Source organism: Saccopteryx bilineata, chromosome 2 (assembly GCF_036850765.1).
Source record: "Saccopteryx bilineata isolate mSacBil1 chromosome 2, mSacBil1_pri_phased_curated, whole genome shotgun sequence".
Classification (NCBI taxonomy): domain Eukaryota; kingdom Metazoa; phylum Chordata; class Mammalia; order Chiroptera; family Emballonuridae; genus Saccopteryx; species Saccopteryx bilineata.
The window spans coordinates 306710290-306722840 of record NC_089491.1 but is presented as its reverse complement, the minus strand read 5'-3'; the positions used below and the strand labels follow the sequence as shown (position 1 = coordinate 306722840).

The following is a 12551-nucleotide window of genomic DNA, read 5'->3' as shown; positions in this document are numbered from 1 at the left end:
TGGGCTTCTTGCCACCCTACCCGCTCCACCACAAATCTCTACCGCAACGCTGCCATCAAGCCTAAATTCCAGGGAAATAGACTTAGAAAAAGCACTAGATACCAGGTTTGGGCACACACACAAAAAGAAGAAGAAATAAAAAGAGTACAGAGAGAAAAGTAAGCAAGGAGCTATATATTCGGCTCTTAACGCCGATTCAGAAAATGGAGACACAAACACACCGGTGACTCCCTCCAGGTGGCGTTGTAGGACCGACCCACGTTCCAAAGTGCAATCTCCTCGATTTGGCCTCCCCCGGAGGCTAGAGAACACAGAGAAAAGCCTACCTCGGTGGCTAGAGAAGCATTTCCCAGGAGCCCAGGGCGCTACGCGGGCACCGCACACTTCCGCTTCCGGTTCTTTATTCCAGAAGTAGCATTTTGAGGAAGCGTGGGGCTTAGTGTGGTCTTTGTCAGCTTCAACCATGGCGTACCGCGGTCAGGGCCAGAAAGTGCAGAAGGTGATGGTGCAGCCCATCGTATCCTACGCAGAATGTCAGGGCCTTGGGGTTTGGGCCAAAAAACGGAGTGGGGGGGGGGCGGGTAACGAGCAGACAGCGGACTCCTTAGCAGAGTGCTCCTTCATCGACATCCCGTGAGCCCCCGGGGTGCCGAGGCCGAGAGAAAGTGCGGGGTGTTGATGGGTCGGAGGCAGGCTTGGGCAGACCCTACCCGGGAATGCGGGAAGGTCGGTGGCGAGCGGAGGGGGACAACCTTAATTAGGTACTGAGCGTAAGCGGGAGGTATCGGTCTTGGGAGGAGGAAGGTGACGCCAGAGGAAACTCCACGAGAATAACAGAGTGAGGAGAGCCCTCAGCATTTAGGGAACTCTTAATGGGTGCTTAGTGGGCTCTTCGTGGCGTAGGCAACCAGACTTCGCGTTCCGAAAACAATTCAGTTTCAGGGAGCAGAGTGGATGCTACTATGTGTGTGTTTTTCTTTAACCGTTGATGCAGAACCTCATCTTCAGATACTTGCAAAACGTACGTAAGTTGTTTTGTCATCCTGTCTGATCACTGTGTTCTAGAGTTAAAAACACGAAATTATGAAGATCGGAGGGGTATTAGAGGGGAAGAGGTGCAGAGAAACCTCTAACAAAATGGTGTGCAGAGAAACCTAACAAAATTGTCATTACTTTGCAAGACCAAAATTACTAATTTCAAAAAGTAATTATTGGCAGACATGACAGTGGCTTTTGAATGTTGGTACTTTTTTAAATTTAAAAAAAAAAATCTGTTTTTAAGTTGACTGATTTTAGAGAGGAAGAGGAAGAGGGAAACATCAATTTGTTGTTTCACTTACTTATACATTCTTTGGTTAATCCGTGTCTGTGCCCTGATGGGGGATGAACCTGGAAACTTGGTGTATGGGGTGGATGATCTAACCAGCTGAGGCACCGGCCAGGGTGGGTTGCCAGAACATTGGAACCTTTTCCTCTTCTTTCTCCTAGGATGGAAGAAAGATCCAATTAACTTTAAACCTTATAATAATGTGGTTGGTTTAGTACCTGGGGGGAAACTTAGATATAAAAAAAGACACAAAAGGAAGAGAGGAGGGATAAGTTCACAGGATTTAGGAACCCCTGCTTTCCTTTGGGGTGATTTTTAGCAACGGTCTTGAGTTGGCAGGGCATAGTGTTTAAGTTATCTCTGAAAGAAAATGTAGTTCCTTATGCTCTTGACAGATTTTAGTGTGTGGCAACACAATTGAAAAACAGATTAATTTGAACCATTGTAATTTTTAATCACCAGATTTGAGGTTCTCTCCCCTGGTTGTTAGATGTGAGAACTGGAAAACTGAAAAACTAGAGGAAGCTGTTTTGGAGCTCTGTTATAGCACATAAGAAAGAAGCCCTTGGTCTTTAGAAATCACTGCTATGGCCTATATTGACCTTACTTTTCACTCTAAATGTATTGAGACTAGAAGCAGTAAGAAATATGGTAGACTCTCAAAATTAATGGAAGATTAAATTGTTCAACCTGGCACTAGTCCCATTGTATCATTTATTAAATGAGAATATTTTGTTGGCAAGTAACTAGTCTTGGTTACTAGTTCTGATAGGAGTCAAATGGGTACAACTACTGGCTTTTTATTAAGTGTTTTTTTAGGAGCCATATTTTTCTGCTGTTAGTCCAAAGTGATTGGATTCTGTGTACTTATTTTTTAACACTTCTATTTTTATGATTATTTCAGAGATCTCGGATTCAGGTGTGGCTTTATGAGCAAGTGAATATGCGGATAGAGGGCTGTATCATTGTGAGTACACAGGACATGTTATCTCAGAGCAATCTGTTATAGAAAAAGATCTAAAAAAAAATGGCCAGCCAGAGCATTGTACAGGAAGTCAGAGATCCAACCCAAGGACAGGTTTTCATAGCCACTGTCCTTGCCTCATTGTTCTGCTTGATAAGGATTGGGTAATAGAGGGAAATTTAATTTTTTTTTTTTTTGTATTTTTCTGAAGCTGGAAACGGGGAGAGACAGTCAGACAGACTCCCGCATGCGCCCGACCGGGATCCACCTGGCACGCCCACCAGGGGCAACGCTCTGCCCCTCCGGGGGATTGCTCTGCCGCGACCAGAGCCACTCTAGCGCCTGTGGCAGAGGCCAAGGAGCCATCCCCAGCGCCCAGGCCATCTTTGCTCCAATGGAGCCTCGGCTGCGGGAGGGGAAGAGAGAGACAGAGAGGAAGGAGAGGGGGAGGGGTGGAGAAGCAAATGGGCGCTTCTCCTATGTGCCCTGGCCGGGAATCGAACCCGGGTCCCCCGCACACCAGGCCGACGCTCTACCGCTGAGCCAACTGGCCAGGGCCGAGGGAAATTTAATTTTTAAAATTTATCTGAACATAAGTATTTGAAGGAGGGGCCAAAACAATTAAGGGGGTGGAGGATTAATGGAGCATTAATTCTGGGTTGGGGTATACCTGATAAGTTGGGTGGGGTTAGTTAGATAAGACTCCCAGGATGGTAGGATACCTTAAATAATGTTTTAAAGAAAGATGAAATATGGCTGAAAATATGCCCTTTAAACATCATAGATTTCCTCAGTAATCTCACCTTCCCTGTTTACTGGTTGGAAAAAAAGAGTGGTGGTTAGTGGTCGTAGTGTTTTGTGGGGAATATGAAAAAAACAGTAGCAGAAGTTAATTCATGTATGTACACACATACTCTATATTGGGCAAGTTGTAAAAGATAGGGAGAGTGGCTCTTTGGCATAGCTAATGAAGTCCTAAGTCTCAGAGGTTCCAGGAGTAGTGGAGAGCATTATGACATTCTTTATTATTTAAAAAGAGGTTTTAAAGGGGAGGTGGTGTTTTATCTGAAAGATCAATGAAGGGATGATTTCTGAAGTTAGTTAACATTTCTGTATTTAGATAGATATATTTATTTAGAGTGGTTTGGATGTGATCTTATTTAAAGATGACAATCAATGGCTTGCTTTTCTAGGGTTTTGATGAGTATATGAACCTCGTATTAGATGATGCAGAAGAGATTCATTCTAAAACAAAGTCAAGGAAACAACTAGGTAAGAATATAGGTAGTCTTATAGAATTTTAGAAATTTTTATTCACCTGCAAAATTGAGTGAGTTGCAACTTTGTTCATGTTTAAATTTAATTTGCATTTATCATTGGGGTGAGGGTACACTCTTGAAATCATCCTCTGCCACTTAGTCCTTACCCCACACCATTTCTCCTTCTGACTCTCCTTTCAGCACTCACCTGTGTTACCAAAGACTAATGGTCAATGGTAGTTCTTGTTTTACCGACTTCTTAACAGCATTTGGCGCTGTTTGGCCACTCCCTCCTTAGCACATACTGTTCCCGTGGCTCGGTGACAGTATATTCAGGTTTTCATTTTTTATTTCTAGTTACTCCTTTTCAGACTTGCATATTCATTCTTTGGACCCAACTGTTAAATGTTTAAGTTGCTCAAAGCATGATTGTAGGCCCTTCTGTCACTCGGTATTCTCTTAGGCACTCAAGATTACACTTTCGGTTACCATCTATTGTATATATAGTCATGTAACGCATAACATTTCCATTAAGGACGGACTGCATATATGGTGATATATAGCCTCAATATGTGTAATAAGGCTGTACTCTCTAGGTTTGTGTAATACACTATATGTTTGCACAACTATGAATTCGCCTGATTGTATTGACTCTCAAATTTACATCTCGCCCTAGACCTCTCTGAGCCTATTAAACATTTCTACTTGAATGTCTTAAAGGCTCTTCAAAGTTAGCATATCAGAAAATAAACGCAATTCCCACCCCTTATACTTTTAGAGCTATTTCAGTATTTGCCGCCTTACTGAGTAGCACCAATTTCTAGTCAGTTTACTCGTTAATTTCTCTGCAACTACCTCTTCCCTCTCCAGTTTGCTATGCAGGCAGTACTAATCTTTTAGAAACATCCATCTGACCATATCCCTTTGCTTGACATTCTTTCTAATGTGCTTTGCAAGGGTCTTCATGATGGGGCTTATCTTCTTCCATCTGCCCTCTGCTTCATTTTCTGAGCTTCATCCACATTTCTTCTTTTCAGTCTTTGAATCTGCACATTTAGCCCACCATAAATCTTTGTATATCCTGTTCCCTGTGTCTTTAGGACTCAGATGGATGTCACCTCCCAGGGTTTTGTTTGGCTTTGCTTGGGGAGGGGGAGAGCAGGGTGTGTGCTTTGAGTTTCTAGTAAAACATTCATTAGTGGTATTGTGGGGGTTTTTGTTGTTTTTTTTTTCTTTTCCAAGTTGAGAGGAGGGCAGATAGACAGACTTCCACATGCACTCCGACCGGGATCCCCCCAGCTACCCATCTGGGGCCTTGGTTGCAATCAAGCTCTTTAGTGCCTGAAGTGGAGGCTCCATGGAGCCATCTTCATTGCCCAAGGCCATTATGCTTGAACCAGTTGAACCATGGCTGTGGGAGGGGAAGACAGAGAGAGAGAGAGGAGGGGTGGAGAAGCATATAGTCACTTCTCTTATGTTCCCTGACCAGGAATCAAACCCAGGACATCTACATGCCGGGCCAATGCTCTACCACTGAGCCGATCAGCAAGGACCCAGTAGTGATGTTTTACTAATTTCTCTCCCACTGGCCAGATGCTTCATAAGTGCATACATCGCATCTATTTTGCTTCATAATAGGCTCAATGCTTAACTGTCCCTGGCATGTAGTAAAAACTCAAAAATATTTGATCAAGGAACACTTTTTTTTTTCCTTTAAGTGAGATGAGGGGAGTCAAAGAGACAGACTCTCGACCAGGATCCATCCGGCAAGCCCTCCTGCCTATCTGGGGCCATTGCTCAGCAACCAAGCCATTTTTTGAGCGCCTGAGGCAAGATTCTATGCTCGGCGCCCAGGCTGAACCAATCCAGCCATGGCTGTGGGAAGGGAAGGGGAGGTGGAGAAGCAGGTGATCACTTATGTGTGCTCTGATGGGGAATCATACCTAGAACATCCACATGCCAGGCTGACGCTCTACCACTGAGCCAACCAGCCAGGGCCTAAGGAATATAGTTTCTTAACCTAGTTAACAGAAGATCTTTAGGACTCATGGCTTTATGAAGAAAATGGAATCATTTTTGTTAAAATCCCATTAATTGAGACTATCTAGGCCTTTTGTTTTCAGTTGTTCAGTGCCCTGATTCATAGCTCACTAGGGACTTTTATCAGTGGTGGGCTTCAGGTGTCTTTTTCCAGACCTTGAGGATTCTCTTGAACCTATACTAGATATGTCGAGAGTAAATTTTGAAAATTGTGTTTTGCTCTACTTCTTCCTGCTTAAGCTATTTTTGTGAAAGCCAGGATTTTTATAATTTAAATGTCATGCCAGGAAGGACAAGCTAGCCTTACTCATAAATAATTTAAAATGTTTAATTTCCTGCCTGACCTGTGGTGGCTCAGTGGATAAAGCGTCGACCTGGAACGCTGAGGTCGCCAGTTCGAAGCCCTGGGCTTGCCCGGTCAAGGCACATGCAACAAGCAGCTATGAGTTGATGCTTTGCGCATCTCCTTCCACTCCCCTTTCTCTCTCTTTCGCCTCTTTCTCGTGCACTCGCACGCTCTCGCTCTAAAATCAATTTTTAAAAAAAGGTGTTGAATTCCCATAGTAGTATCTTGTAAATGTAGAAAAGATTAGTATTACCTGTTGTAAAAGTCTGGGAAACTGAAGAGTTTAATCACTACTGGAGTTCATTCGCATTTCTCAAACTGTTTTATTGAATACCAGTGTTCCTGAAGATATTTATAGATATTTCTCAGGAGAAAAGTATTCTCCGCTCAAGTAAGTTTAGGAAATGTTGGGTGAAACCAAAATAGGTTTGTTTATTGAAAATAGAAAGAACATCTAAGAATGGGATTATAGTATGCTGCATTTTCTAAACTTGACATAACAACTCATTTCCCAACTTTTACAAACTCAGAGCACTGGGAAATGTTGGGGCATACCTACTTAGTTAACTTAGTCTACAGAAACTATACTTTTCACAAAATAACATTTCTCTACTTTCATTAGGTTATTGTTGAAAAAGTGCATGTGCTCTAATATGTACAGCCTTTCAGTATATGGATATTTGAAAATGCTCATATACAAAAAAATATATGTATTTTCGCAATTGCTGAAGAACCATTCAGAATTCTGAGGCAAAGTGTTGTCTGAGTAACTATTAATAGCTTTTCTTTTTAATTTTGTGTTGCAGGTCGGATCATGCTAAAAGGAGATAATATCACTCTGCTTCAAAGTGTCTCCAACTAGAATGACTAATGGAGTGAGAAATTGTGGAATATTAATTGCAGTCTGTCTTTTAGATGTTCTTTGTTGGGAATGTAGTTCTTAAACATTTATCCCTGTTGCTTTGACTACCAGATGACAATAAATATTATGGATTGTTTTTATTTAAAAAAAAATTACATTGTTTTCTTTCCAGTGGTAGAGACCTTTTACACAGTGGCACCATTAGCTGTTGGTATTTTGATTTTCTGAAGGATTCCTGTTGGCCCCGGGCATTTACTTTTCACAGGCTGATTTATGGTTTCATAAGGCAAAGAGTAGTAATTCTACCGGACAGGTAAGCTTCTGATGTTAGGTGGAAGAGAATGGGAGGGTTCACAAAAATAAAAGCTATTACATTAAAACATGTCTTCATCATTTCTAATTCTGGATACTGAAACACTTTGAGTTTCTAACCACAATAGCTTGGAGACAAAACAGCTAGAGTCATTGTGTGAGGTCTTTGTTAATTCTTTTATCACTAAGATCAGAACGTAGGCCCTGGCCAGTTGGCTTAGCAGTAGAGTGTCGCCCCATGTGAAAGTCCTGGGTTCAATTTCTGGTCAGAGCACACAGGGGAAGTGCCCATTTGCTCCTTTATTCTTCCTCCTCTTCTCTCTCCCTTTCTCTCCCTCCTGTAGCCATGACTCAAATTGTTTGAGCAAAGTTGGCCTCAGGCACTGGGAATGGCTCCATGGCCCTGCCTCAGGTGCTCAAATAGCTCTATTGCCAAGCAACGGAGCAGTGGCCCTAGATGGGCAGAGCATCACCCTGTAGGGAGCTTGCTGGGTAGATCCTGGTCAGAAGTATTAAGGATCTGTGTCTGCCTCCCAGCCTCCTCGCCCGACTCTCAATTAAAAAATATGTGAGAAGTATTTGGGTATAGGCAAAGAATGAAATGCCTTACAGTACATTAGAAACTAGCTCTGTTAAGAGTTAACAAGAGTGAGACAGATTGGTAATCTGAAAAAAAGATGAAGCAGCACTGAGAAGTTAGGTGGAATAATAAATAGTTTATTCGTTAGAAAAATACTTTTTAGTCTTATCTCTAAGAATTTTGGTTCCTCCCCCAGTAATTGCTTATTTTCTAATTGAATTGTGTAGACAAGTCTCTCTTCCCCCAATATCTCAGGGTGGTTCTAGTTAGAGTTCTATTAAATGGTTATTGAGCATTTGCTGTTAGGTACAAAGTTGAATAAATACAATGAAGCAGACTGGCAGACAGATGACTTCAATACCACATGTTAAGTGCTATTTAAATTGGATCTTGAAAATGAGAAAGGCCTACTGTAAAATCTGGTAATGGGAAGTATTAAATGCAGGTGAGAAACAACCAAGGTTTGTAGTGAGTGTAGAAATGTAACTTACAACTTTGGCATTCTAGCTGTTGTGTTCCTATTTTAACTTGCACTGTTTTGATAATACTTTGAAATAAAGGGCTGCTTTAGCTCTTAACATTTGAGTTTGAAATGCATTGAACCTGGCACCACATGCAAAGAAAACATTGGGCAGTAGAGGGAGCAGCAACCGTGAGACTGCTTCGGTCTTTCAAATGAAAAGCTTTGTAAGAGCAGAACAAGGACTACAGCTTTCTTGGCACCAAAATAGCTGCAAAGAAGGATAAAAGCTGGAGCTGTATAATCCCTAAGAAAACCTGCTGGCTGCTGCTTCCATTTCTCTGCAGCCTTTCCATCCTGGCTGCCCTGTGTAAGCAAAACTGCCTGCTGTGGCTTATTCTGAATGGATCAAAACATGGAAGATTCTATTTTTTGACAGCCAATGATAGAAATAAGGTACAGTCAACTTACAATTGAGCTCTGTATTTAGAATTCTACTTGCTTTTGTGCTTTGCCAGAACCTGTGGTGTTTGCTTTTTACATACTTTTCCACCATCTAGATTTTTTTCCCCATCCAGAATTTGTATTACAGAAGGTGTTGAACTCTGGTTCATTAAGGTTATTAAAGCATGCTGCTGAGAAGCTGCTCTTGTTGGCAGCCCATGGTATTTGAGTAATCCTTTTTTTGGAATGACTGTTGGTTCCCAATGGGGTTTTGCTAACCACCCACTAACTCTTGTAACATTCTTGAAGTGTGCAGAGGAGTAGAATTAGACTGAAAAAGTGCTGATGCTGGGCTTGGTGTTCTTTTAGTAGTAGGTGAGGAGGAAGAAGGGTAAGAAGAGTTTCAAATCCCCAGGGTTTTGTGTTCTCAGGCACCATCTATTACTGTATTACATTTGTGAGTTTCAGGACTAGAGAGTGGGTGCTAATTTGTACAAGGTTACTACTGGCCAGGAAGTGTCAGTGGGAAGTACCTGGGGTAAGCCTGATAGGCAGCATCTCATGGTAACTGAGTCTTAATTACTCCTTATAAAACTAATCATAACCACCTACTCATGGCATGCTTTTGGGAGGAAATGAGATGCTTAGTAAAACTTCTTAAGGTAACATAAGAATTTTAAGTATTAATACCTTGAATTTAATGTGTTTTTTTCTTTGTGGAAAGATTTTTTTTTTTTTTTAAGCAAGCGAGGGACAGATAGGGATAGACAGATGGGCAGGGAAAGAGATGAGAAGCATCGATTCTTAGTTGTGGCACCTTAGTTGTTTATTGATCGCTTTCTCATATGTGCCTTGACCAGAGGGCTCCAGCCAAGCCAGTGGTCCCCTTACTCAAACCAGTGACCACGGGTTCATGTCTAGGGTCCCACACTCAAGCTGGTGAGCCTGCATCCAAGGCTGTGACCTCGGGGTTTCAAACCTGTGTCCTCTGTGTCCAAGGCCAACACTTACCCACTGTGCTACTGCCTGGTCAGGTGGATTTTTTTTTTAAAATATATAATAGTTTTGTTGAGATATAATTCACATACCATAAAATTCACCCTTTAAAAGTTCAGTGGGTTTCAGTATGTTTGCATATACAAAGTATGTTGCACAAAATAATCATCACAATCAATTTTAGAACATTCTTATCACTTGAGAAACTATACAATTAGTAGACATTTCTCTTCCCACCCCCACTCCCAGGCCTATGGCAACCACTAATTTGCTTTCTCTTTATGGATTTGCCGATTTGGGGCATTTCATGTAAATGGGATCAAACCACAGGTGGCCTTTTGTGAATGCCTTCTTTTATTTTTTGCTCAGAAAAATGTCTTTAAGGTTCATCTGTGCTGTGGCATATACTACTAGTACTTCATTTTTTATGGCTGAGTAATATTTCATTGTATGGATATACCACTGATTTTTTTCATCAGTTGATAGACACATGAGTTGATTCAATTTTTTGGCTGTTATAAATAATACTGCTGTGAACATTTAGTTTCAGTTCTGTTAGATACATACCTAGGAATGGAATTGTAGAGTCGTGTAGTATCTGATTAACTTTTTATATTGTGGTAAAATATACTTAGCATAAAATTTACCTACCGTCTTAACCCTTTTTAAGTGCACAGTTCTCTGGTATTAACTATATCCACATTGTTGTGTTACCATCACCACCATTTATTTCCATAATTCTTTTTATTTTGTAAAACTGAAATTATACCCATTAAACAATAACTCCTCATTTTCCCTTGCACCCAGCCTCAGATACTACTATTATACTTTCTGTCTTTATGATTTTGATTACTGTAGTACCTCAATATAAGGGGAATCATACAGTTTTGGCGTTTTGTAACCACCTTATTTATATCACAGTCTGGTGTCCTCAAGGTTCATTCATGTAGTATATGTCAGAATTTTCATCCTTTTTATAGCTGAATAATATTACAGTGTATGTATATACTACATTTTGCTTATCTATTACTCCTCTATCAGAAAAAACTGACTTTATGTTTTTGCTATTGTGAATAGTGCTATGAGCATGGATGAACAAATATTTCTTTGAGAATCTGCTTTCAGTTGTTTTGGGTGTATACCCAGAAGTGGAATTGCTAGATCATTTGGTAAATCTGTTGAGGAACCACCATACTGTTTTCCCCAGTGGTTGTACAATTTTACATTCACACTGACAGTTCACATGGGTTCCAATTTCTCCACATCCTCACCAATACTTGTTTTCTGTGAGTTTTTTAAAATTATAAATATTTTTTAATTTATTGAGTTTACATAGATTCTAGTGTGGCCCTGAATGCTTCCCCCCCTCCCTCGTATTCCCCTCAGGAATACCTTGCACCCCTCCCGATAGCACCCTCCCCCCTTCCCTTCAGGTTTGTCCCATTCTATCATCCCCTTTCCCTCTGTCCTCTTCCTCTGGTCCCTTTGATTCCTCCTCAGTCTCATTTCTGTTCCTTAGTTCACATTGTTTCTTGGATTCCTCAAATGAGTGAGGTCATATGATATTTTTCTTTCTCTGCCTCACTTATTTCACTTAAAATAATAGTTTCCAGGTCCATCCATATTGTTGCAAAAGGTAAGATTTTCTTCTTTTTCATGGCCCCATAGTATTCCATTGTGTGTATGTACCACAGCTTTTTAATTCCACTCATCCACTGATGGAAACTTAGGCTGTTTCCAGATCTTCACTATTGTGAACAATGCTGCCATAAACATGGGGGTGCGTTTCTCCTTTTGAAACAGTTCTATGGTGTTCTTGGGGTATATTCCTAAAACTGGGATGGCTGGGTTAAAAAAGGCAGTTCCATTTTTAATTTCTTGAGGAATCTCCACACTGTTTTCCGCAGTGGCTGCACTAGTCTGTATTCCCACCAGCAGTGCAAGAGGGTTCCCCTTTCTCCACATCCTCGCCAGCATCTATCATCTGTTGTTTTTGTTAATGAGCGCCATTCTGACTGGTGTGAGGTGGTGTCTCATTGTGGTTTTAATTTGTATTTCTATAATGATAAGTGACGTTGAACATTTTTTCATCTGTCTATTAACCATCTCTATGTCCTCTTTGGAGAAGTGTCTATTCATTTCTTTTGCCCATCTTTTGATTGGATTGTTTGTCTTCCTGGTGTTGAGCTTTATAAATTTATAAGTTCTTTATAAATTTTGGTTATTAACCCCTTATCAGACGTATTGTTGAATATGTTCCCCCATTGTGTGATTTGTCTTTTTATTCTGTTCATATTGTCTTTAGCTGTATAAAAGCTTTTTAGTTTGACATAGTCCCATTTGTTTATCCTGTTTCTTATTTCATTTCCCGTGGAGATAAATCTGCAAATATATTGCTGCGATAGATGTCGGTGAGTTTACTGTCTATGTTTTCTTCTAAGATGCTTATGGTTTCACGACTTACATTTAAGTCTTTTATCTATTTTGAGTTTATTTTTGTAAATGGTGTAAGTTGGTGGTCTAGTTTCATTTTTTTGAAGGTAGCTATCCAGTTTTCCCAACACCATTTGTTAAAGAGGCTGTCTTTACTCCATTGTATTTCCTTACCTCCTTTGTCAAATATCAATTGTCCGTAAAGGTCTGGATTTATTTCTGGGTTCTCTGTTCTGTTACATTGATCTGTATGCCTGTTCTTATGCCAGTACCAAGCTGTTTTGAGTACAATGGCCTTGTAGTATAACGTGATATTAGGAAATGTGATACCTCCCACTTTATTCTTCTTTTTCAAGAAGAATATTCTTGAAAATATTTGGGTTCTTTTTTGGTTCCATGTAAATTTTTGGAATATGTGTTCTATATCTTTGAAGTATGTCATTGGTATTTTGATTGGTATTGCATTGAATTTATAAATTGCTTTGGGTAATATAGACATTTTAATGATGTTTATTCTTTCCATGAACA

The 12551-nt window shown here is 40.5% G+C and overlaps 1 protein-coding gene across 3 annotated transcripts; it reads left to right on the top strand.

Annotated features, from left to right (window-relative positions):
• Positions 1-401: 401 nt before the first annotated feature.
• SNRPE (small nuclear ribonucleoprotein polypeptide E) lies at positions 402-10665 on the top strand. 3 transcript variants are annotated; one of them, XM_066261636.1, is made up of 5 exons: positions 402-517; positions 995-1021; positions 2232-2294; positions 3485-3563; positions 6743-10665. In XM_066261636.1, exons 1-5 carry the CDS (start codon positions 464-466, stop codon positions 6796-6798), a joined length of 279 nt encoding a protein of 92 aa, XP_066117733.1. In that variant the 5' UTR covers positions 402-463; the 3' UTR covers positions 6799-10665. The 3 variants fall into 3 exon arrangements, with proteins under 3 accessions (XP_066117733.1, XP_066117734.1, XP_066117736.1); XM_066261639.1 differs by having other exon boundaries at positions 421-499; positions 943-1021; XM_066261637.1 differs by lacking the exon at positions 995-1021 and having other exon boundaries at positions 402-499.
• Positions 10666-12551: the final 1886 nt, after the last annotated feature.